General features: G+C 35.7%; 1 protein-coding gene across 1 annotated transcript in view; it reads right to left on the bottom strand.

Annotated features, from left to right (window-relative positions):
* Positions 1-25,489, bottom strand: part of SPOCK3 (SPARC (osteonectin), cwcv and kazal like domains proteoglycan 3) — a 100,887-nt gene that overhangs the window by 65,489 nt on the left and 9,909 nt on the right. The window contains exon 2 of the mRNA XM_005415560.2: positions 23,095-23,209. Within this exon, the coding sequence (XP_005415617.1) occupies positions 23,095-23,177 (83 nt within the window). The 5' untranslated portion in view covers positions 23,178-23,209. The remainder of the gene's footprint in view (positions 1-23,094; positions 23,210-25,489) is intronic.

Here is a 25,489-nt window from a genome sequence, read left to right as displayed (position 1 = left end):
TCCCCTACAAATAATCAAGAACTATTTTGCTAGTAATGAATCACTGTTTGAGAAGAACTGGTGTGGAGTAATAAAAAGAAACATGAGAAAATAAACTCCTCATCCTCTGGTTTTATAATGAGCAGAGTAAAAGGCTAAAAGCACACACCTAACAGTAAACTGGTGATGACAAAAACTAAAAGCCCATTTCTAAGCCATACTAATGTTTATGTGAATAATTTTAGCTATAAATGTGGTCTTTTAGATAAAAAAAAAGAAAGAAAAAAATGCAGGAATCATAGGAGTTTGCATTCATGTTATGCTGTTTAATGAAATTTTGAACTGCACAGATTTTTTACAGTGTAAACAGGAAGCTGAGATGCTGTACACAGAAGGTGTCAGTTACTACTGAAAAAGCCAGAAATAGCTTCAGTTCTATGTAGCATAATGAATAAAAAAATACCAATACAGGAAGTTTTCATGTCCACCAGGAAGCATTAAAAAGGAAACAATTTGAACATACAACCTTAATTAACAAGTAACAATCCTTTCTGATGAGTTGCACAATCTGAAGACAAAGCAAAAATCATCTTGTTTCTATTATAGCAAAAAAACCCCTAAAAACTGTGTCTTTGATGATGTACAAAATATAGTAATAATTAGACTATTGCTGCTTCTTTCGCTTGACTGATAGATTTCCAATCATTCACATGAGTTCCAGCAACATTAGATTATACAGATGGCTGCGTCTTTCTCTAACTTCTTGTTACTTTTGTAGCTCACAATTATCCAGAAGTGCCCCAGTAGCATGAGGCTACTGACAGGACCGGCATCCCAACTATCAACCTGATGCAATTTTTGTTTATCAGAGATACAGTAACTTTAAAATACAAATAAATTGTAGAAGCTGTACAAATAAATTGCAGAAGTTCCAGACATCAACAGAGAGAAGCTCATTGACATCAGCAAAAAACAGACTAGAAGCAGAATTTGTGCAACACACAAGGGGACTTGGTGTAGATGACTAAAAGAAATCAAAGGATGTACTAGTGGTGCTTAGTGTTTTAGTACATATACATGCTTGTGCATGCTCTTGATGAAGACAAGAAAAGACAGAGAAAGGAAAAAAAGCCCTCCTTTTAGATGAAGAGAAGTAAAATCACCTGAAGGAAAAGGAAAGAGGTGTCTCAGAAAGTATTACAAGGACAATGGAAACTAGAACAAGCTCATAAGGCAGAAATTGCAGTTCTGGGATGAGTGGAGAGGTATGAAGAAAACAGAAAATATTTTATATAGTCAGATAAATTACCTTCCTAACCTCTGCTTTGTTAGGCTTTTAACTGCAAAGTGTCCCAGGGCACTCAATTAAGCTGAAGAGTGTCAAATTTCCTCTTTTACACAGAACTCCTCTGAGACCTTCAGCAGATCACTGTTACCAAAACTAGCTTCTATATAAATAATAATATTTTTGTAAACAGCACATAAATCTGTACTTTTCAAAAACTGTAATGAAAGGCACAATGATAAAGAAATTACAAAAAGTTATACTTTGAAGGTATCAATCCAGAGACCTGGTCATGGGAACGGTTTGTATGGATATCTATTTAAAGCTTTAGTACAATGATGCTGAAAGTGACTGTATTATCAAAGCTGCTGAACAGCTATTTTTGACTGTCAGTCACTGACAGGAAAACATGAAAACTCAATTTAAAATATTTTTCATGCTAGTTATGGTAGATACATGCATTTCATGAAATACCTGAATGATGCATTTAACTTATGTACTCAGACTTTTCCTTTCATCATTATTTAATTACATCAGATTTGTTTCTGTTGACTATTCCTTTTAACCAGGTGTTGGGAGTTATGTTTTTTACAGCTAGGCAATGATCACACATATAATAATGACCACACTTACATTGACATAGAAATAACTGAGAAACTACTGTGATGATAAAAATTATCTTGAGATACGATCATTGATGTATGTCAACAATATCCTGAAATAGGTACAAAACTAACACATAGAATTAGTTATTACTTATGTGAGTTATGTAAATAAAGCAATATATATTTACATTTTAAAATGTTAATACATGGAAAAAAATACAAACAAGGCAGTTATTTCACTTTAATAAATCACTTGTTTCTTCCCTGTATTTATTATAATTCAATATGCAAGAAAAAGACGCAGATCACCGCAACTTGCAGCTAATAAAATTTTGTCATTTAATTTTGCAATTCTACTGCAATCACTATAAATGTTCTTGCACTTGTTAGTCTGCTGTCACATTAAATATATGATGTCATAAGAAAGTCAACCTCTTCCACCAAAAATTTCCTGAAAAGGCTTTGGTACCTGTCTCATAACAAAATAACTATTACTGAATGCAAGCTCCATCTTATCTGATATTGTTGACACCGAAAGGGTAAAATTAAATATATGGGCCTAATTTACCAGCAATGCTTCTGATTGCATTAATTTGCATACACCAAACTGTGCATGCCTGCCTAGAAACATAATTAGCCAATCTGCCCAATTAGCCTAGCCTATGTACCTGTTTGCATACATAAACTTACCTTCCTGTATACACAGTGATTGTGCCTGCAAATACTTTGAGAATACTTAATGTAACCTGTTTAAAATCTAGCTTCGAGTAAGTCTTTGGCAACATTATTATTTAATAATATCTATATAATGCATGAGTGCCCAATTCAATTGAAAAATGGTATTTTATAGCGAAATTTGATAATTTTCAAACACGTTTTTCCAAAACTGGTTGAAAAAAGTCTGAGTTACTAAAAACTAATCTTCGAAAGAATTCTTGCAATTCTCCGATTCTCCTCTGATAACTACATTTGCATCTTTAGGAGATTTTAGAGTTATCCCAATTTAGACAGTCTGCCTGGTTATGTTTTGCCATGGCCTTTAGGGGACACAATCAGGCTGGGTAAGATTAACATAATCAGAAAAACCACTTGTATCATAAAATCTAAATTGCTTTCTACAGAGTTGCCTGAATTTCCTTCAAAGCTGCCTTTTCATGTTGAAGGCTCTCGGAAGAAAACCATAGTTGTCAATGCACTACTAAGATGTTTCTTTCAAATGTCAAAAACCTCTCAATTCATTACTGCCAGTGTTTCTGAATATATTATTTTCACTTGTTCTTTACTTTGCACTACTCCTAACAAATAGAAGAAAAATCCATCTGGATAAACTAACAACAACTGAATTAAACTGAGATAAATAGAACAAAATGTAGTAAGATTAATGTGGAAATAAAAATAAAACATATTTTAGCAATTTTAGCAATTTACAAATTAACATTGTTGGTAAGACATTTGTATTTAGTGAGAACCAATCTTAGTGTAGACTGAATGTGTTAGCAAGTGTACTATTTTCATAAGACAAAAATACAAAGACTGCACCCCAAGACAGAAATCACAGAATCATAGAACATTTTAGGTTTGAAGGAACTAGCCTTAAAGATAATTTGATTCCAATCCCCCTGTAGGGATTGGAACACTTTACCCTACAGCAGGTTGCTCAGAGCCCCATCCAGCCTGACCTTGAACACTGCCAGAGATGGGATATCCACAACTGCTCTGGGCAACCTGTTCTGGTGCCTCATTACCCTCACAGTGAAGGGTATATACCCTTTGCTGGTATACAATCTATATAGATTATATACCCTTTGCTGGTATATAATCTAAAACTTCCCTTTTTCAGTCCCATCACTAAATGCCCTTGTAGGAAGTCCCTCTCCAGACCCCTTGCAGGCCCTCTCTAGGGGGTACTACCAGGTTTCCCTAGAGCATCACCAGTAGAGTCTAACAGCAAATTAGTCCCAGCTAAATATTGTGCCCAGTAGGCAATAAATAATTTTATACTTTTAGGTAGCATGTATCCTGCCTACAGAGCCTTTGAGCCCTGTAAAAACTACTTTAATAAAGTGGTCCAGAAAGCAAAGATTACAGCAATAGCTTCACAAGTTAAGCAAAAGCTGGAAGGAAACCTTGGATGAAGAAGGTGTTTACACATGGCAGAATGATCCACCTGTCACAGGATGTCTAATTTGGCTCTTCAGCACAGTTATTTTGGCCTCCAATGCAGGAGCTGGAGAACAGTAAAGTTACAGAGAAAGGTCTTTCAATTATTTTGATACTGTATAAAAATGTATAATCATTTAAATTATAAAGATGCTTCCTTTACTAGATATTGTTTTCACATATTAGAGATCAAAAAAAACTACTATTGACTTCATAATTTTTAAGCTTATCAACTCACTTACTGTTTTTCCTAATTGAAGTTTTTAGAAGACTTCCTGTACTTCATATAAGAATTGATCTGAACATGACTTCTTTCCTTTCAGAGGATATACTCATTCAACGGATGGTAAGAAACTAACTTACAAAGATCTCCTAACTTACAAAGTTACTTAAGTGTTACTAATTTTTTTAAAAGGATTTATTTTAATCTATAAAATCCTATACACTCTATGACATATCTCACCAATGATCAATAGTTAAATTTTTCACAAATCGAACTGATGAAAATAAAGTTGCAAAGATTTCAATAACTTCAGTGACTACACGGGATGCTCACAATTTTAAGTCATTCCAGAACTGAAACTTCAAAAAATTTTAATACACATTTTAGTTGATATAACATATAAGCAATATTACAAAAGAAATTCAGATTCATACACACACCCTGCACTTTGGTAAAGAAATTATGTATTATTTTAGAAAGATTTTTAATAGTGTATATTAACTTATGAACTCAGACTTCACCTTTTGATCACCAAGATATGCAAATTTCTTTTATAAGTGCTTTTTATGCTAATCTAAGTGCCTGACCCTGTAATTATGCAGTGTTTTAATAATTTCTTAGAGATATTTATTACCTTTTCCCAGAACTGCTTTCATTTTATAAAGCCAAAAGAATTACTGAACACATTTCAAACCCATCATTTCCTACTTTGCAAAGACAGAACACTATATAGATTTTGTGTGTGTACTCGGCCTTGTAGAGTTTACTGTGACGGTGTTCACAGGGGTTTTCAGGTGAGGCAAGAGACAAGAATGTTGACTTGATGTTCAGAAGGCTTGATTTATTATTTTATGATATATATATTACATTATAATTATACTAAAAAGAATAGAAGGAAAATTTTTATCTCAGAAGGCTAGCTAAGCTAAGAATAGAAAGGAATGAAAACAAAGGTTTGCGTCTCGGACAGAGAGTCCAAGCTAACTGGGCTGTGGTTGGCCATTAATTGTAAACATCTAAGATGGGCCAATCACAGATGCACCTGTTGCGTTCCACAGCAGCAGATAACCACTGTTTACATTTTGTTCTTGGAGCTTCTCAGGAAGAGAAAACTTAAGAAAAGATTTTTAATGAAAAGATGTCTGCGACAGTTTACGTCTTTGAATATAAATATATTCACTATATATTACTTCTACTGGAAAGAGACATCAATTTGTGTGCCAAAAGAAAGCAGACATTTTTCAATGTTTTCTAAAACAGATAACAGAGAAGCAAAAGAAATCTCTTTTTTCTTTTACACATTATTTAATAAAGCAGAAACATTTTTTTAAGACAGCAAATAGTCCTATGTAGTCAATAGATGTAATTTTAATAACTATGTCTAATAACCAGAGTACGGTGTCACATGTTAAATTCTTAGTAGCTTGCTGAAAAGGAATACAAAATTCCCTAGTTGTAAGAAAAGTGTAATAATTTCATTTGATTATCATCACTTAAATGGGGTTCCTATATATCGGCATGTTTAGCAATTGCAAAACAGCAAGGTAGGGTAATGATTTAACTTTTTCAATGATTATATATCTATTATTGAGAGAGAATTCAAAGTTATTAATTCAAAATCTGTTTTGCATAATATGATGCTTTCTGTTACCTGCATTTGATAGCCCAATTAAAGGCACAGTTTTCATTAGAGAGCATCTTAATGCTTCTGATTTATAAAAAAATGAGTGAATAAAAATAATTTAAACATAAAAAGCAAATTTAAAAAAATGAAACAGTCAAATAACTAATAATCACTTCTACAACCCAAGGTAGACAAATAGTAACAATATTTTGATTAATATTACTATGAGGATGTCTACTCCTACAACACTCACTATTTTATGCTGAATTACAGAAAACTTTTCACTAGAAAATAGCTACTTTTCCTATTGGCTCAAAACATTGGCTGCCACAAACATGTTCTCTCACTACTATAAAAATAACTTGATATTCCACTCATCAGATTCAGAACCCTGCAGAGTGATTCCCATTCAATCTATCTTTCTCATTGCCTGGCAGTGCAAGTTGCACCCCTGCTGCCCACGCTCACAGCTCTTTCTTCCCTCATGCAGGATCAGTCACAGTGTCTGCTTAAAAATAAAGACAGAAAAGAAGGAAGAAAAACCAATTTACAAGCATCACAGCAATCCATATCTGAAAGAAGGATTTCCATTTTCTTCCCTTAATATTATCAACATATATCTGCTCTGTCAATGACTTAAATTTATCTTCTCTATACAAAACCCTTTAGGTAGGATTACAGGTTGAAAATACCAGTCACTGATCAATTTCAAAAGAATATGTCTGGGGTTTTTTTCTTTCTGAAGAGTAAGTATAGAAAGTAACTAAAGAAACATATTTTTGAACCAAAACTGAAAAACTTAAGCAGAGACATAAGTAACTATATGTCTCTCCAGATTGTATTAAAAATTCTGAGCTCCTCATTACACCTGTGAGGAATAATAAGCCACTTCTACAAAGAATACATTCAAAGTATTCATGTTCAGGGATCTGAATATCCCTTAATTGCATAAGTTACTCACAGTGCCTTCACAGTATGGCACAAAACCTTGCAGCCATTCATTTTAACAAATGTTCTTTGTTCTTTAGCACAGCTTTAGAGCAAGCGATACTTCCCTGCTCCCCAACCCCTGCTTCTGCTTTTATTGTACAGTATTTAACTCCATTCATCAGTGTGTCTATCTGTGTGGTTGATGCTGCACCCACCACCTACAGCTCAGCTTCTTAAAGCTGCCAGGTTTAATTTATTGTTCTCCCCTCCTCCAGAAGTAGCACAACTCATTTGCTTAAACAGTAAAAGCGGGATTTTTTTACTTTAAACCACTATATTACTGTGTGAGATAATTCTACCTACCCTGGACACCCATTTACATTAAACAACTTTGAACTGGACTCATACTCTATCTAAATCAAGAATAATTCTGCTAAACAAGAAAACCACAAATAGACATCATAGACCTTTTTATTTATAACTGACTGCCTGGTGCTGGGGAGCAATACAGGGGCATGCAGGAATAGGACAAGTGGTAATGTCTTTACAGTGAAATAAGTTAGGTTTAGATCAGATAGAGAAAGAAATTCTTCACTATAAGGGTGGCGAGGCACTGGAACAGGCTGCCCAGAGAAGCTGTGGATGGCCTTTCCTTGGAAGTGTTCAAGGCCAGGCTGGATGGGGCTTTAAGAAATCTGGTGTAGTGGAAGATGTTCCTGTCCATTGCAAGGGGGTTTTACTACATGATTTTAAGGTTCCTTCCAACCCAAACCATCCTATGAACAAGGCTTGAAATCGGCCAGCTGTCTTGATAATTCTAGTGCTAGGATTTTTTGCCCTTAATTCTACAGCCAAAATAATTTCAAAAGCAGAAAAATAATGACATGTGTGTGGTTACAGGTTGTAAGAGACAGCACACACGGGCAGAAAATTGTGTAATGCAATGGTGCTCAGGATTACAAGTACCATCTATATGGTATTTAAATTAAAACTAAAGAACTATTATCTCAAACTAGTTTTGCTATTGTGGTTATCCTAGGTCACTTCTGACAAAGGTTGTGATGTTTTTGATGGTGTTGTTAATCAGGTGCTAAAAGAGAGCTGTTTTACAGTTCATGAGTTTTTAAGAGAAATATCTGTGTCTGTGAATCAGTACCTCATAAAAGTTCTGTCTTCTGGCACTGGTTAATTGCTATGGCATGTATTTGAAAGAGAGAATTCCTTTAGATCATGTAGACAACTGTCAGCTTACTGTACTGTAATCCTGCAAGTGCTCCTTAGATAGATGGAAGAGCACCTATCAGCACCGACTTTCTCACTCCTGCAGAGGGAGAGGAAAGGAGAAAAAACAAACAAAAAAGAGACAGAAAGGCTTTTCAGACTGATATTATCTTTTCTGCCAGCATGATGTCTTCTGAGTTTAAGAATTATGTCTGATAACATCAGAAATGGGAAGATAGAGCTGACAAGGTTTCATCATGTAGATGTTTGCTCAGATAAAACATATAGCAACAAGTACATAGTAAGATGACAAAAGAGCAAAAATAGGTTGTCAAACAATTAGCCATGGAAGATCATCTGCTGCAATATACTAACTTATTCTACTGATATTCTTTTATATTGAAAGAACATAAAATTTTTCCTTTTTATTTTTTCTCCTTGCTTACCACTGAAGGCTAAGTTCAGGTCAGGAGTGCTTCTCCTCAGATCTCACACAGCCAGCTCAGGGCAGAGCCTGCCCAGGCAATGACATCTGTGCATGACACAGGAAGCCCAAACCATCAGTGAGCACCATTTCTATTACACACTCACTGTGCAACAGGTCTGTACACTGTGGTCACCCATACTGCCAAATATGCAGAAATTCACTGAATGAGTATCAAAATCTGCTTAGATAAACTTCATGGGAGAAGAGGGCAAAACTCTGATAAAATATAAAACCTGGTTCAACAAAGCATTGCACCAGCTAAACGCACTAAAAGAAACAGCAACACCTGCACAGTCTCCATTTTGGCTGCATCTCGCTTGTGTTTGCCCTTGTTCTTCAAAGCTTGACCATATTTTGCAACAATACTGATGTTCCCTAAATGCTGGTTTTAATTTGTAATACTCTTTTACCTCTGATCAAATCCAAGGATCATCAACAGTGACTCTCACTGGGGGAAAAGTTCCCTTCTCAATTAGGAAGCAATTTAGCTTTTTTTATATATTGCAAAGGATGATTTTTACAGCATGAAAATATTCGAATTTTAAAGAATATATAGTTTGTTTTACTTATTAATCTGCTTTTGTCATAGACATATTATACCCACAGAGATAGGTACAGTTATTGCTGTATTGGAAATAAACCAAACAGTTTAAAACAAAACTTTGCTACTTTCATTGCCATCTATAAATGAAGGTATTTTTGAAACATAAAAGATTATTTATGCTATTGCTCAAGGCAAGAAAATCAAAGAGATTTAAAGTGTGAGGTTTTCTAGTCTGATAATTCGCAGATATAAATAGATCATTTTACAGATGGAAATTTAATACAAAACAGACATATCCATGATGAAATATGTGTGCCAGAATATCAATGAGAAAAAATTGTCAATAATATTGCCAAAAGTAGTTTTAATAACTACCGTAATGTTATTTCACATTATTTAGCCTAGCATGACAGAAGTTCTCTTTTATTATTTATGTTGGCATTATATTTCCCCTTATGCCTGTAAGAAAAAACAAATTCAACTTGAGTCCATAAAATAATTTGATAGGAAAACAACTGGACATAACTTCTTTTTCTGACATTAGGAAGTCAACAATGTCCCAATTTTAATACCTTTTCCTTTCCTATTAATGTTCATAAACATCAGCAGTATAGACTCTTCTTTACTTTTTCTTTCTTCCTTCTTCAATTACTCTAATGTGGGTCCCATAAAATGGTACCTACAGGATAATACATCATCTATTTCTTCTCCATTCAAGCCACCATAAAGCATCTCTTACTGGATATGAATGCATAAATAATAACCCATGCTGAGTGAAAACATGAGGCACTGTGATGAAGAAAACTAATATAGAAAAGTGGAGAAGGGTTATTTGAAGAGAGAGAAAAACAGTAAACAAAACTACAACAAAAATTCTGAAAGAGAAATTCTTAAATAAACAAAAGCATGTTACAAAAGGCAAAACAGCAATAATCAATATTTCTGGGATGGTAACACAAAGGGAATTGTGGTTCAGCTTTCAGGGCTCTTCTTTGATTGTTTCATTCTACAGCACACAAAATTTGGAAAATTCTCTGAGTATTTCAAAAACTATTTGCAACTGTTCAGAAAAACTGAAAAATCACATACCTAAGGCTTCACCTTTTCCTTTGCTTAATTACTCCTACAGGGTGTACATTTACATACAACTGGGGTCCTTGCTGGTGCCTCAGCTGGACACCCCTGGTACTCTGCATACCATGACACAATATTGATCCTGATTCAGCTGCCTAATCTCATCTTCAAAGTCATGACTATGCAACACGAAAAATTCACCACTCAGCCTCACGGCTGAACATGCTTCCCAATACCTTGCTTTAGAAGACCAACCACAAATTCAGCTTTGAAATCCCAAAATCACAACGCAGTAAGAGTGATAAAAATGCTGTAGTTACACGGAAAAAGGAAAAAATAATCTACTGAGAGATGAAAAATGGAAAGAGATATTTTCTGCCCCCACTGTGGGGCAAAAAACAAGAATTTCATAATTTTCTTGCAAAAGCATCTGTTTTCAGAAAAGGGGGATTCTTTTTTTATTTTAAAAATCCTGAGAGCAGACAGGGTACTTTTTCCAGTGGCATTTTTCCTTCTCTACTTCATAATTTAGCTCAACTTTCATTTTTATTGCAGTCTTTATAGGTTCAGGCATATATAAACAACTGTGTATTTTGATATCTAAATTATTTTGGTAAGACAGTAAATTGTGGACTCTAATTGGACTTGTATCCAGTCTGCTGATCAAATACAGAACCTCCTTGTGGGAAGCAGCTGGAATGCTGGAAAGAACAGTTAAAAGGAACAGATAAAAAGGACCTTAGGAGTAAAGTGACCAGAGGCAAAACTTATAACTCTATTGTGAAGAACAGGTTTGCCACATGCCAGAAAAATCAGCTGTCTTACCTGCATTCCAGCTTAGAGCATTGCTCTAGCTCTTCATGCCCATGTTTCTCAACCTTCCTTCTAACCACAATGCAGACCAAGAGTGGTCTGTGGGAGTAGTGTCTTTCAAAATTAAACAGGTTCTTAAAATTTGTTTGGAATCTGCTGCCTCATGTAGTCTCCCCTTCATTATGAGAGTAAAATAAAGTAACTGAGCAATGATTACAGAAATAAAATCCTGTCATAGTCATTCTTACGAAGTTAGTGCTAAGTTAAGTGCCCGTTTTCCAGTGTCTTCATCCAGATGTCTCTAGGTCTTTGATCCTATTTGCAACACCTCAGAAGTGTTTCTGTTTCTGGTATGTGTCATTTATGATGGTGGCCATAGATAATAGGACAATTAAATTATGAGACCTTACTCAAAACGATTTCTTAATATTTACAGACTATCCTCTTCTACATTCTTTACAATTATCCATTGTTTTGTTTGCTTTTATAACTACTGCATTTGCATAAGTTTCCAAGTGCTTCATAATGAGCCTTTGTGTTTGCTTCTCAGTTGAATATATATACAATTACTGATCCTATCAGAAATTATCTTGTTTTCCAATTTGAAGATAGGAGAGGTGAATTAGAGCATGAAAAAAATATGGCAGTGTAGGTTAAAAACCTCCAGCATTTGTAGGTTGAAGTAAATGATTACAAGATGTCATACACCCAACATGTATGTTTATTTTATGATATCTAAGACCATACAGAGGATCTTGGCTGTACCTTCATACCTTTTAGAGACTCTAGTAGCATATTTCAAATATGCAAAATTAATTGCTGATAATCTCAGGATATCACTATTCCTATAGCCTTACGTTTATCACCCTACTCCCCAGCTTAAATCTCGTCTCAGATAATTTTTTCTCTTATTTGCTTCTGCCTTGCACCAATGAGTTTGGGGTTAAAGAGGAGATGATGTATGGGGTTATCTTTAGAAAGAAGACCCAACAGAAAAAGTTGGAACATAATTTGTGTTGAATTTAGGGATCAAAACTTCAGCTTTCTTAAGTATGCAAATCTTTGTACTACAAACATTCATTAGCAATAAATGTGCAAACGGTGAAGGGAAAGGCAAGGGGAATGCATTCTTCAAGATGTGCAAATGTTTTCAGTAACATTTAGGTGCCCAGATCTTCAGCTGATCAAGAAATGAAGTAATCCCTAAATTACAATAATTATCTAAAACGTTGACACATATGAAACTCTCTGACAAGAAAAAGCCCACGTAGGTATATTTCTCTATGAAACATCTTTTCCAGAGGCATTATTTCTAAGATTCAAAAGGTTGTGTTTTACAACAGTTGTTATTTTAGACTCTGAACTAAAATAATCTACAATTACGGAAGAAAGAATAATAATTAGAAAGCGGAACAGAAAAACTATGTCTCATACACAGTCATGCTCAAAACCATGAAGAATTAAATAATTTTAAATCACAGTGAAAAAGTTAAGTATTGATGAATACATATTCTCCAAGATGATAACTTTGGAGGGCTTGATCCATAGGTGCTATGAAGCAGCTCAGCAGTCTCAATCTTTCTACCCCATTAGTTAGTGCAGAAAAGTTGTCCTGAACAGAGGAGAGAATCGATGCTTCTTTTTCTGTGTAATTTTGTTAGTTTGGTTTGGGGTGGTTTTGTTTGTTTGCTTTTTATTGCTTTATGGAGCAGTCTAGGACTTGCAAGTCTGTGTCTATTGGGAAAGTGATACACTGTAAGCATTGTTGCTATTGTATCCACAACTTCAGGCAACACTCAGTCTAAAAAATTAGGATACATTCTGAATGTTTTGTGCTTTTGCAGTCTGGTAAAAAAGCACACTCTACTATTATAAAATACTTATATAAATTTTACCCCCAAAGAGTACCTGTGCTTGAATGTTCAAATGTACCATTGAAGGTCTGTATTTGAAAAAAGCATCCCTCAGAGGAATTGAACCAGAACATGCTGGAGTCACAGCTACTCTGAGTTCAGGTTTCCTCAGGCGTAATCTCTTCTTTGCCTCCCTCAGGAGCTCTGTTTAGACAGAATTTGAGTATTTCTTTGAGATTTCTGGACAGAATCTACAGTGTCACACATCATGTGGATAGTCTGTGCATGTACAACAAACCCAAAACAACTCTTGAAACCACTGGATAGATAGTGCCTGAATTAAGGCAGTGGATCCCAATGATTTAGGATGCTTTAAATCCAGCCTTAACTGTGATTGTAAGAATTTTCCTTCATTATTATCATTACTGCTACTGCTAATACAGATGCATAAGCATTTTAGAAAAAATATTTGCATGGTGTAAGCATCGCAGTATACAGATTTTGGCATAAAAAAAAAAAAGATACCTTTTTTAGGTCATAAGTATCTAATATAAAAGACATAGCAGTCTGTGGCAAAAGCCATACACCTAAGTAAAATATTTCTGTTCTCCTGTAGCAGACAACAGCATTTTGTAAAACAAACCTGTTTCAGACAATCTGGACACGTGAAAAGGGTTTTGCCATTCAATTTCAAACAAAAGATAAAAATACTACCAGACACAAAACCCCCTTATATAATTGACCATGTCACAAACACGAACATTTTGAGACTCCTGACATGCCTTTAGCATGCTGAGTTTTCTTTTCCAAAAGCAGTAATACAATTTACTGTAAAGTAGCAATATATGCACATCACTCGATGATGACAAACACCTCCAGCTACTACTCTTAATGTATTTCTCAACATTGGAAACCTTAAATGTATTGTTTTACATAAATGGAAATTAGTACAATGATTTCTATTCCCTGAACACTACTCCTACTTGTTTTCACACACTATCCTTTTCCCACCACTGGTACATAAGCAAAACAACAGATGTATTCAGAGTCTTTATACACAACTTATGAACCATAACTTTCACATAAAATGAAATGTATAAAACCTGATGCTAGGTTGTAATAAAAGCACCTCATTATAACCAAAATAAAATTTTTAAACCTGCAATAGAACCCTTCATACACAAGCATCCTGAAATTCTGCTGTGTTCCATTAGCCAGTATTAGAGTATTTCAGTAATACTGGGAAAAAAAAAAAACAAACAAAGAAACAAAAAAACCCCAAACCCCTGAACACACAAGCCACGAAGAAACTCCAAATTAAGCATTAACTGATTACAAATGTTTGCATCAGCTGTTTTGGAATTGATAATATTTTCTAGTAAAGTAGACTGAAAACTGATTCTGACAGCTAATTTTTAAAGCACTGTAAAAATATACCGCAAGCTTAATAAGTATTTTTAGGAAGGGGTATTGAACTGTTCCTCAATTCACTTTGCCTACCTTTTCCAATAAAGGAATAGTCAAAGATTTTATTATTGTAATTTTGTATTATTTCAACGTTTACAGTTGTACACACTGAGTCATTGCTGCGGACTGCAATTGCAACTTCATAGTTAAGAGTAGAGAAGTAATTTAAAAGCACTGCCTTCATCATTCTTCCTAATATTTTTTTTAATGCCATATTTTAAAGTATATTCTCAGGAATACTGTAGGAAAAAGACCATATTAAAACAACACAACAAAAGCTGACACACCATTTTTACAAAGAAGACAGTACATTAACATCCCCCAATATTAGTCAAAATTGTACACTCTACCAACAAAGCTTTTTTAGATAGTCAGATTTCCTAGTCACATTCTTTCCTGTTATCTAGTTTATGAACAGAAGTTTTCTAACTCACTGCTTCTTAGGAGATGGTACAACTGAGTGTGCCTTCCGCCACCAACAGCAAGACAGAAAGAAACATAGCAAGCTGAAATCCATTTTCCTGAAAAAAATTCAACCCTAATTTATAATCTCACTGCAGAACTTCTAAGTAGAACCCTCCTGATCACTAAAAAAAAATCATCATGGGCACTGATTATGCAGTGTACTCTCTCACTCCTACAGGCAACTGAGAATCTGAACAAGCTTCTTGCTGGAGCAGGTAGAAAATTAGTTGGCCCAGGACTTACTAAATTAACTGAAGTCCATTTGATTTAGTCTAGCATAGAGCTCCACAATTTCCTTAAAAAAATCCTATAATGGCTTTTTGAATGGGGAAAGTATAGTGGACAACTCCTGTTCTGCTAACAAATAGAATACAAAGTCTCTGTTTAGGTCTCTTTTATTTAAAGTCTGTTTCACACACTAAAAAAAACACCAAACCCCAAACATCAAAAAATTAATATTTTCAAGTTTTATAGACAAAGTTTGAGAAGGCCAGGGGTTGGATAAGTTTCTTTTTTTTTTCTATAAGGACAGCAATTTTTGGATTTTTAAGCTGGACAGCAAGAAGTATAAATACTACATGGCTGAGTAACAACCGTAATAAATAGTAATGCTGATACAGACAACACTGATACTGCAATATACAATGCAATTGACACAGAAGTGTTCCACTAGTGTTAGCAAAAGCTCCATACAGAGAGAGAAGGAATTCCAGGAGAGGATCCTGTTTTCCTCTAGCTGTGTACTCCTACTAACAAGAACGGAGGGAAAACAAGCTCACCAAGGAATTACCAGGCCTTCACAGCCCATGCAGAATTAGGATGCACAGTGTCAGCCGCCTTCTTTCCTCCCCAATGCAATGAAATGGAGAGCAAAAAAAGAAGCTTCATATTCCTACTTTAATAAATTAAATTGCATAGCATATAAAAATCTCCAGCATATTCAAATTTCACCTCTCTTAAGCACATAAAGTCCAAATTATTTTCTCAGCAAGTTCAGTGAAGCTACGGCTAAGCAAATTTCCTTTTCAGTACTTTGTAGAGTGCAAGTATGATCACAATGGCATAGTTACACAATAATTGGTCTAATCAAAGCTATATAATGTTAGTATTGTGAATGAAGTAGTGTTGCTCATTAGCCTATTACAAAAGAATTACTGTAAATTCAGCCTACGTGCAGCATCACTTCCTGTGCAAACAAACACAGATAATGCAGCAAGCTTGAAACACTGCCAAGCTGGCAGACTGGCAGCACAAATTATGCAAAGAACCAGAAAGCCTTCAGTAGATTCAATAGAGCTTGGAGGATAAGAATGATTAAGTGTTTCTGTGTACAACTACAAATCACAGTAATGAATCAGACTAAAATTTCCAATAAGGGACTTAACTGCACCAGCTGGCCTTCTTCAGCAGCATTATAATGTGAAATGATGACATCCTAAATAGTGGTGTTTGCAACTTTCGCAAAATCTGCCCAAAGCAAGTCCTCCATTTTCCTGCAGTTTTTTTTTTAGTTTGTTTGTTTTGTTGGGCTTTTCTTTTTAAATAATAAAACATTGCAGCACCTAAAATGACAGGAAAGCTACAAAGCTATACTGTTCCTTCTTCTCTGCTTCTTTTCCTTTTTTTCTAACCAAATGAGAAAATCTTCCATGTCAGCTCTAATAGATTTGCTTTCAAAACTGCTCAGACTACTTAATACAACTACAGATTTGCAATTATATCCTTTTTTCTTTTTTTAATTGGAAATTTAGTGGTAACAAGTCTAAATTAAAACTCCTCTTTCCTTTGTTGCAAAGGAGGGGAGATAGCAGAACACTTCAGGTTCAAAAGTAGGATGACTTGGAAATCTGGGATACGTTTCCATACAATATGAACAAAAAGAGTACATATGCATGTGTACTTATTCATTCATATATATGCATGTACACATATGTATGTACACATATGCACTTTATATGTGTGTGATTTTTTCTCACATATAGGCACAAATAAGCCTCTCATAAATTTGACTTCTTCACTTTTTCTGCTTGGGAGCATAATCTCAGCCATGCAGTACCCACATGAATAGAAACAGAAGAGGTTTTGGCTTTCTTTCACAGTGTTAGTCTGAGTTTCTGTCACATCACCAGGCTAATCCACATCATGCTGCAAGGCTCAACACTCATCACTTCCAAGCTGAGATGGAACATTTTCCTCAAGTTAAAAAATGAAGGTGACCAAACACAGGGAAGATCTCCTGATAATCTACCTCATATAAAATGTATTCAGACTGATTTTCCACATTCTTCAGAAAACTAGAACAGGACAGAGTCCAAGGCAAGATAATGGTCTGGATGACCAATGACTTGAACCAAATGAGCACCTCAAAATGTCATTTAAACCAAAACCCTGAAGGAAGTTGTAACAAGATTAAATGCCACCACAAAATCTATGAAGCTATCCAATTCCTCTACCTTAATAAACTAGATTAGGGGATGCAACATCTTTACCACTATCAGCTTCTGTGAGTTTGTAATGAAGTGACACTCTTTAATACACTTTAATAGTGAAACTGTCCTACCTTGAAGACTGCATCCATAGGCAGAAATATGGTAGAATTTTTATTAATCCCTAAATTCATGTCCTTCTCTGCATAGGCTTAGGGCAGAGAACAATTGTCACTAAATCTGTCTTCATTTCACAGAACTCTGAAGAGTCACTAATTCCTAGAGAGTGAATTCTGTATCATTGGGCCTTCTATACTGCTCACCTCCACCCAGCTGTGCACCCTACAGATGTCCAGTCTGCACACTTCTCTGGAATCTGCCTTGTGGAGCTCTAAGAGAAAAAGAGCTGTTATAATTTTTTATTTCTTACTTTTAATTTAGAGAAATGATTTTTTATTGTGATTCTCTATTCATGACTGAACTCATTATTTTCCAGATGATCAACACCTGTAACTGAAATGTTTTTACCGTGTAAAGGTCGCCAGTCCTACCTTAACCTTTACTTCAATAAAATGCAGTGAGGTTTTCTTTTAAGAATTGCAAGTATCACCAGAATCTGTGGCTTAGTTAATATTAACTGGAAAGCAGTTGCTACTGCTTCCTACTCTGAAACCTAAGAATAAATGATTGGAGAAGGTAAAAATCCAAAGAAATAGGAGTTCAATATCACTACACAAGTAAGCGCTGTCAGGTCCTTAAACATTGCTATTCTATGTTTAAACATGCTATGCCAGAGACAAATGCAATCCATTTCTGCCATAGCAGGGAGCTGTGGGGTTGAACAGCACAATTCACATAAACAAACTCATAGGAGCATAGCAGGACCTTCACAGTGGGGGCAGGGGGCATCATGTCTTGTGGGGAATCCATAAAAGAGACAGACCTACATCTGCCTAGAAAAACTGCACACACCTTCAATGCACTAAATAATTTAATGCCTCCAAGCATTGATTGATTAAATGCATCAAATCAATTTTACACAGTACTTCTCTTCTACTCATGGAAGAAGAAAAAGAGACTGGTTTTTAATCAGAGTCCACTAGGATCAATGAGTAAGTACAATATTAGTCACCACATTCTAATATATCAAAGACACTGGGATTTACTTGAAACATGATTTTTGGCACAGAACTGTTTTGCAATTTCCTAATTTTCAGAACTTTTAGACTAATCATGTTAAGAGAGTCTCCACTGGTTTCCAGCTGTAAGCAGTCAAATCCTGGAATGGGCTGTACAATAACTAGGTCTCAATTAATCTCCTTTATAAATTGTCTCCTGCAGCTGATTTGAGATAAAAGCAAAGAGAAACATTTGAAGAAGAAGAGCCTGCACCTCCTCTTTTTTCTTTCACCTTTAAGTGTTAGGCTTAAATATTTTTGACAAACATGGAGTATGAAAAGGATTCCAATAAAAGTAATTCTCCTGAAAACACAGGGACTGCCCCATGTTTACTGGTATGCTTACATTAAAATTCTCTGCTGGGTAGCAACCCTTATCCATTTTTTCAAGCTTTCGTGCTCTTCATCTGCAGCTAACCTACTGGCTTAGAACTTCACCTATCCACTGCTTAATTTAGTACTGCAGTCTATTATTCACAGAATGTCAGTCTTAATGAAAATTACAGTATGTATCAGTATCATAATTGTCCCTTTCAAATGTAAAAGAAAGTTAACACACTATTCTTCAGGACCTGAATCTAGGATAGGTCAATGCTTGACTAACTTTTCCAGTTTTCTGAGCCTGGTTAGTTACCAGCTTGCATGGCCTTAATGAGCTCCTGCACGTCGTGGTGTCTGCACACATCCTTTTTCCTCACTCAAAGTGGCAACAAGAAGTACATGGAAATTTGAGGATTTATCTCCACCGCCTGCTGTGCTAAATACACAAAAAGCACACATACCATTGTGGGCATTAGGAAATGTCCATTACCACCTACAGCCCTGTCCTCTGACTCATCCTTTTTATTCCTGTCCAAATGTCTTCTGGCAGAACACTCACATCACTTCTTTCCTCCTCCCCAAGCTCACTGGGGTGAACCCACAGTTGCCAGAGATTCTTAGTACCACAGATGCAAATAACTAAATCTCCTAAGAGTGAAAAGATTGGAAACTAAAATGAGTAGATGATTTCTCCCAGTGCGATGAATATTCTGCCTGTCACCGCAACACTCACATCAACACACCCCAAGATAACCAATACTGTATTTAATATTCTCCAAGCTGTATTTGTAATGGAATAAGGTATACTCTGAAGCATTTCATTATTTCATATAGACACCCTTTACAGGTCTTTTCCCCATAAAGTCCTTTTACTTAACCAACAAAGATAAACTGGAAAGCACAATGGGATGACAAAACACCATTCAACCAAAAGGAAAAGTTAAATCAAATTCCCAAATTTCAAAGAATCAATGAAAATTCTATTTTACACCATAGTTTGAATTACCTGTTTATGATGCATTGTAGTGCTGGCAGATACTCCCTTTCCACAGCAATCCACATGGGAATAATGCGAACAACATTTATACACATATCCTGCATATTGTCCCCTCAAGTGCATTAACTTTCCCAGCAGAGAGCTAAGTGTGCAGCACACAGAACACAGTTTCCAACACAGTTAAAGCCAGCAGAGATGCAAATGCTGCTACCTGCTACCAACAAAAACCTTGCTCCTTTAAGCACATCCCTGTGTTTTCAAAGTCCTGGTACTTCCAACTATTCTCATGACCAGTGATCTACAACATCTATTTCATCTTTTTGTAAAATGCTATTCAGTCTTTCCAGGACAGGGCATAAAGGAAGCTCTTGTGCTGTGGCCCTGCAGGAGTGTGCTAGGAGAGGACTTGCCATCTTGGCAGTCTACCAGAAAAGGAAATGAGTCATGAGAAGAGACTGAGGGGAGACCACGATCTCAGCTGCCATGGAAACTGAGCAAAGAGCAAAACCATAGGCTTGCCTGACCCACAACTCCATGAAAAGGACAGTGAGACACAGTAGCTGGTTTTGAAACCATAAAAATGCAAGCACACTGAATTAAGATCACAGTGCTGAGATCCTCAATTTAATAGAAATTTTAATACTTCTGAAACCACAGGTAGAATCATCACTAAAGTGTGCTGTCACATTAATTAATCCTGTTGGGACCTTGTCATATCATGTCACTACCAGCCTTGCAGGTGGCTGGGATATCCACCAATGCCTCACTGTGTGGTGCTGAGGGGCCCTCAGTCACCCAAACTGGGCTACAATAGTTGCACTGTACAAAGAAGAACACCTAGGACAGCAGGGACTGAATAACAATGTCTATGCCTATGTATTTTTTCTGCAAGTTAGTTTCTTACAAACAACAAAAGAAATTACTAAATTGAGTCCTCCATTTGATACAGTTATCAGTCCTCACTGATTAGCAACTTCTCTATGCTATTACCTAAAGAAAGTAACAGAATTTATAAACAGAAATTTATGAACTAGGTAATAGGGCTGCCTGGGAATGCTGCTTCTAGTAATAGAGAACTCAACTATAAATCAGAGCATTTCAACTTGATGACACTACAGAAAAATCCATTCAGCTGTAACTGTATTTCACACCTCCTTCCCTGCAGGTAGTCCAAAGGTGCTCATAAACATTTTATTTATCATGGAAGTGTGCAAAGCCTCCTCTTCCCTGACAGTCTCTTGGGGATCATCTTTGTCACTGTATCAATTCACATACTTTAAAATACTTTTCCTTTGCAAGAGTCTTGGGAAAAATCTCTGGGACTTCTATGGATCTATACAGCAAATATGTCCAAACTAAAATCTATGGGCAAGTTCCTTATGAAGAGTTCCCAATAATTCATGAGGTCTTGACTATATTTTTCAGAAAACATCCCCAACTACCTTTTAAAAATTATTCATATTATCTGATCCTAGAAGGACACCACGTGCACACACACAAACTAAGCAAAAAGGAAGGATTGCTGGGATGAAAATTTTGCAAATGTTTATTCACAACAGATTACACACAAATGACATTTAAAATGGATACTGATAGATAGGTTATATTGTCAACTGTCAAGTTATGTTTTCTCATGTAATTTTTACTAAGACTCATACAGAGTGTACTAGTCCTTTGGGAACTCTGAGAAACAGATGGCCCTACTGATAACCAGTGTGCAAACTGCAGACACAAGTGAAGGAATAACATGCTGGGCAAAGAAACTCAGTCATGGTAAAGAGACCCAGCAGACACGTCTCCTTGTGTTTACGATACTCATACTTTAATCCCATCATGTTACAAAAAGGTCAGAAACTGCATGAAGGAAAACCTTTTTAGGAAAAAAAAAAAGCACAAAGCAAATTATTTTACCTTGTATATGGTAATCTGGGGGAATAGGGAGATCTAAGCATGGGAAAACCTTGCCCTGGCTCAGCACAGGTAGGTAAAAAATTGCCTCATCTACCTTACAAGACTAGATTTACAGCACTTTTTACGATCATCAAGTTTCTGCCATTCCAAAGTTTCCCATTATTGACTGCATTATATTCAAGCAAGCTTTGTCTTTTAAAATATTACCTTTCTAAAAGAGTACTAAGAACTGTGGGAGGAATAATACAGAGATGAAGGCTGATGTCAAAAACTTTCTTAATTCCAGAGCAGACATCTTCATCTAATCTAAAAGAGTTTTCAGTCATCACCTACTGCAAGTATACTTAACTAGAAAATGTCATTATTTGCATTGTTTTCCATGACATGTAATACCTCTTAGAAATTTTGAATTATTATATTGTTTGGTCACAGTTAACACTCATATATTCCTGACACTTCACAGGAAGTTGAAAGCAGACTACCCACCTTTGTCTGATAATAATTCTTGCAGCATAGATATCACTTTATCAAACTAAAATATCTAGCTCTACACTGAGATTGTTTAATGTAAACAGTGTAACTCCACAAATACTGTTCTTTTGTTAATTAAGTACAGCTGCAGATAGAGAACAGTTTAAACTGTTCCTTTCACTGTGTACTATCTTGCTTGTTTGAAAAGCTCCAGATGGATGCATTTAACATAACAAGACACTCAGAAGAACGTTCCTTGTATCATTCATAAAACTGTACTTGAAATGATCCTCTTCCAACACACAAGGAAGTCTTATTTTCTTCAGCTCTTTACAGCCCCTACTGAGCAAAGCACTTTAACAGACACTTATTTAAATCAATTTATTGAAATTTAGCCATTCTACTGTGTCCTATTTCCCCTAATGAAGTGTGAAAAAAAGAACAATGTCAAGTCGAAAATGCAATTTGACTCCATCTCCTTAGCACACAACTAAGTGCATGGCTCAGGTCCTACATATTCAGACTTCTGCCTCAGATAAAGCCACAAAAACACAAGAATTTGTTATATATTTTCTCCTCACATTTAACCAGTCCTGCATACAAAGAAAATCAGAATGCACAGAAGAAAGGAAAAAGAAGAGAGGAAAAAACTCCCACTAGTCTCAAACAACTTACACTGCATCAGGCTGTTATCTACACTTCAGCAGGCAGTTTTGAGTTCTCTAGCTTCATATAAAAAGTGATGATGTCAAAGTAATGTACAGCAGTAGGATACTATCACAATAATTTTATTCATTTAGTACTGGCACAGTCGGTATTTCCCTAAATGCATTTGTACCAGCAGCTTGCAATACTTAAATATGTATATTTTTTAATATTCTAGTTCAGAAGAATCAAGTAGTAAACATTATAATCAAATTATGTATACATAATGACTTCTAAAATCCACTTCTACTCTGCTTACATGTTGTTAAGTAATTAAACTAATTAAAATGGTTTATGGTTTACAAGTCATGAACACTACAGAAATGTCTATAGGATTAACTTTTGAAGTATTTACCTGTGTGTAAGCCTTCGATGACTAATGCAAACTGCAGTTTGTTGATCCTGTGCAACACAGACCTTATGGCGACTACATTTCATCTTCAAACATGGATCTTTAGCCGGATCTAAAGCTGAAAATAGTTTTAGAAAGTTGTTAACAGTTATCTAGAATATGAAATCAAGGCGAGAAACACCACACATAAAACCCACCCAGTATGTGGAGGGGGTTGGCCTGCTGCTTGTACAGTGCTGGACTGAAAGCAACCAGGAAAAAATACAGCTGTTGTGTAGGTAAGGACCTGCTATACTCTTTGGACAATTGCCACTCTCTGACTGCAATCCCCAAATAATGGTATTGCCACCTTGAAAGCAGTTTCCCTTAAGTGCTTACTATGACACAACTGGGTTCTTCCTACTCAACATTAAGTGGTGAACAATGACACCGAATTTACTAAGAAATTATTACTAAGATGAGACTTAGTAAACTAAAATACACAGGTGAGTGATTTGTGTGACATCTTTAAACACAAATTTTACCTCCTTCTAGGCATCTATTTCTGCTTTGTGGTTTGTTTTTTGCTTTGTTTTTTTTAGCTGGTCCTTTAGTCATAATCCATACTCATTTTTGAAGTACAATTCCAACTATAAACCGTGATTTCTGGCTACAATACTGGAAAGAGCCAAATAATGTTTGTTGCTTACCACTAAATTTACATCTTTCTGGAGTAGCCATGCCTACATGGCTATAATATTGAAAACCATCTTCCAATTTAAGCACTCTCAAAGAGACAATCACCTTCTCCCTTCTCCAGTCTTCATGGTGTCCTTTCAAGTAATCTAACTATTCCAAAACTGTTTTTTCCACCCCTACTGGTATCCTTTTTTTAATCAAGTCAACTGGAATTCAGTTTTCCTGTGTTCTTCTTCACATTAGCATATTACTGTGCAGTATACAGTTGTGTTTCAGAAATGCTCTTTCCCCATTTCTTGCATCTGCTTATAAAATAGCACAGCATCACAGAATATTCTGAATTGGAAGGGACCCACGAGAACCATCGAGTCCAACTCTTGCCCTGCACAGGGCATTCCCAATAACCACACCATGTGCCTGACAGTATACATTTGCCTATATATTTTCTGAAAGAAAATTTATGTTTCTTCTGTTCTTCACAATCTAAAGTAATCTTTTAACCATGTCTCTGTGTGACCTGACAGAGGATATTAACCTAAACCTCCTAACCATGCATGTACCCAAAAAACAAGACCAAGCTGATCATTAGTTGCAGTTTTGATCCATGATGTCATAGTGCTAAGTGTGATTAAATACAGTCTGAGCAGTGACTTTTTCAGGGTTTTTTAGTAATACATTCAGCTGTGCAAAAACAAATAGATCATACTATCATCAAAGCAGTAAAGTGATGAAATCACTGGTATAATAATAATTCAATGCAGACAGAAAAGAAGTATTTTGTTAACTGCAGCAAAAGACATATGAAAAGAGGTATTCTCCACGCATTTTTATCTCTATGGCAAACTAGCCATAAAACCAGCACACATAACCCAGAATAAATCTGATAACAACAATTCTATACAAATGGGAAGGAACTGCAGCCAAAAGAAATGACTGAGCTAGGATTAGAGAGTTGGAGTCAAAATTAAGGAGAGCATATCCTTCTCCAATTTACTTTAGAATTTAGATTCCATTTAACATATTTTCTCTGCTTGAAGTCAGGCAGAATGTAATGCCAGCCACTAGTAATCATTTAAGGTACTGGTCCAAGTACCTCTTCCCAGAATGTTCCCTGATGGAGACACTAAGGTAGCAATACTGGAATATTGCCTATCTTCAGATAACTCTTCTGTAAAATAGAATAGGCTAATGAAATTAAAAAAAACCATGAGTAACAGAAATCTGAAATCATATAAGGATGCTGAGTTTAATTCCAAATAAGAAACAGGTTCCAGAAAAAGGATCAACAGAGGAGATCTTGTAACCATTCCCACTGAAATGGTTACTTCATTTCTACTGGTCTTGGGAATATGAAGGTATTTTTGAACAATTATATCAAATTTAGCTAGCCATAAAATATGGTTTTGGTAACATGTTACATTTTGGCAAAACATTACAGGCAGAACCCAACTTAACAAACAAAAGATGGAAATTTCCCACTTAGTCTTTATGACAACATGAAGATGGATATCAAATGGAAACAAGGACTTTCAGTATTTACTGATATAAGTAATATCATCTTTTGCTATTTGCTGACTCAGCCGTTATCATGCCCTGTATGTAACCCTTGATCACCTCAAGTGAGGTACAGACTCACTAAGCAAGGTGAGCAAGCCAGTGGAGCCACAGGTGCCAATGGTCACAAGACCATTTTTATATTCAAAAGCCTGTTCAGCACTCA

This window comes from Geospiza fortis, unplaced genomic scaffold, assembly GCF_000277835.1.
Source record: "Geospiza fortis unplaced genomic scaffold, GeoFor_1.0 scaffold40, whole genome shotgun sequence".
NCBI lineage: Eukaryota > Metazoa > Chordata > Aves > Passeriformes > Thraupidae > Geospiza > Geospiza fortis.
This window is presented reverse-complemented; position numbering and strand designations above follow the sequence as displayed.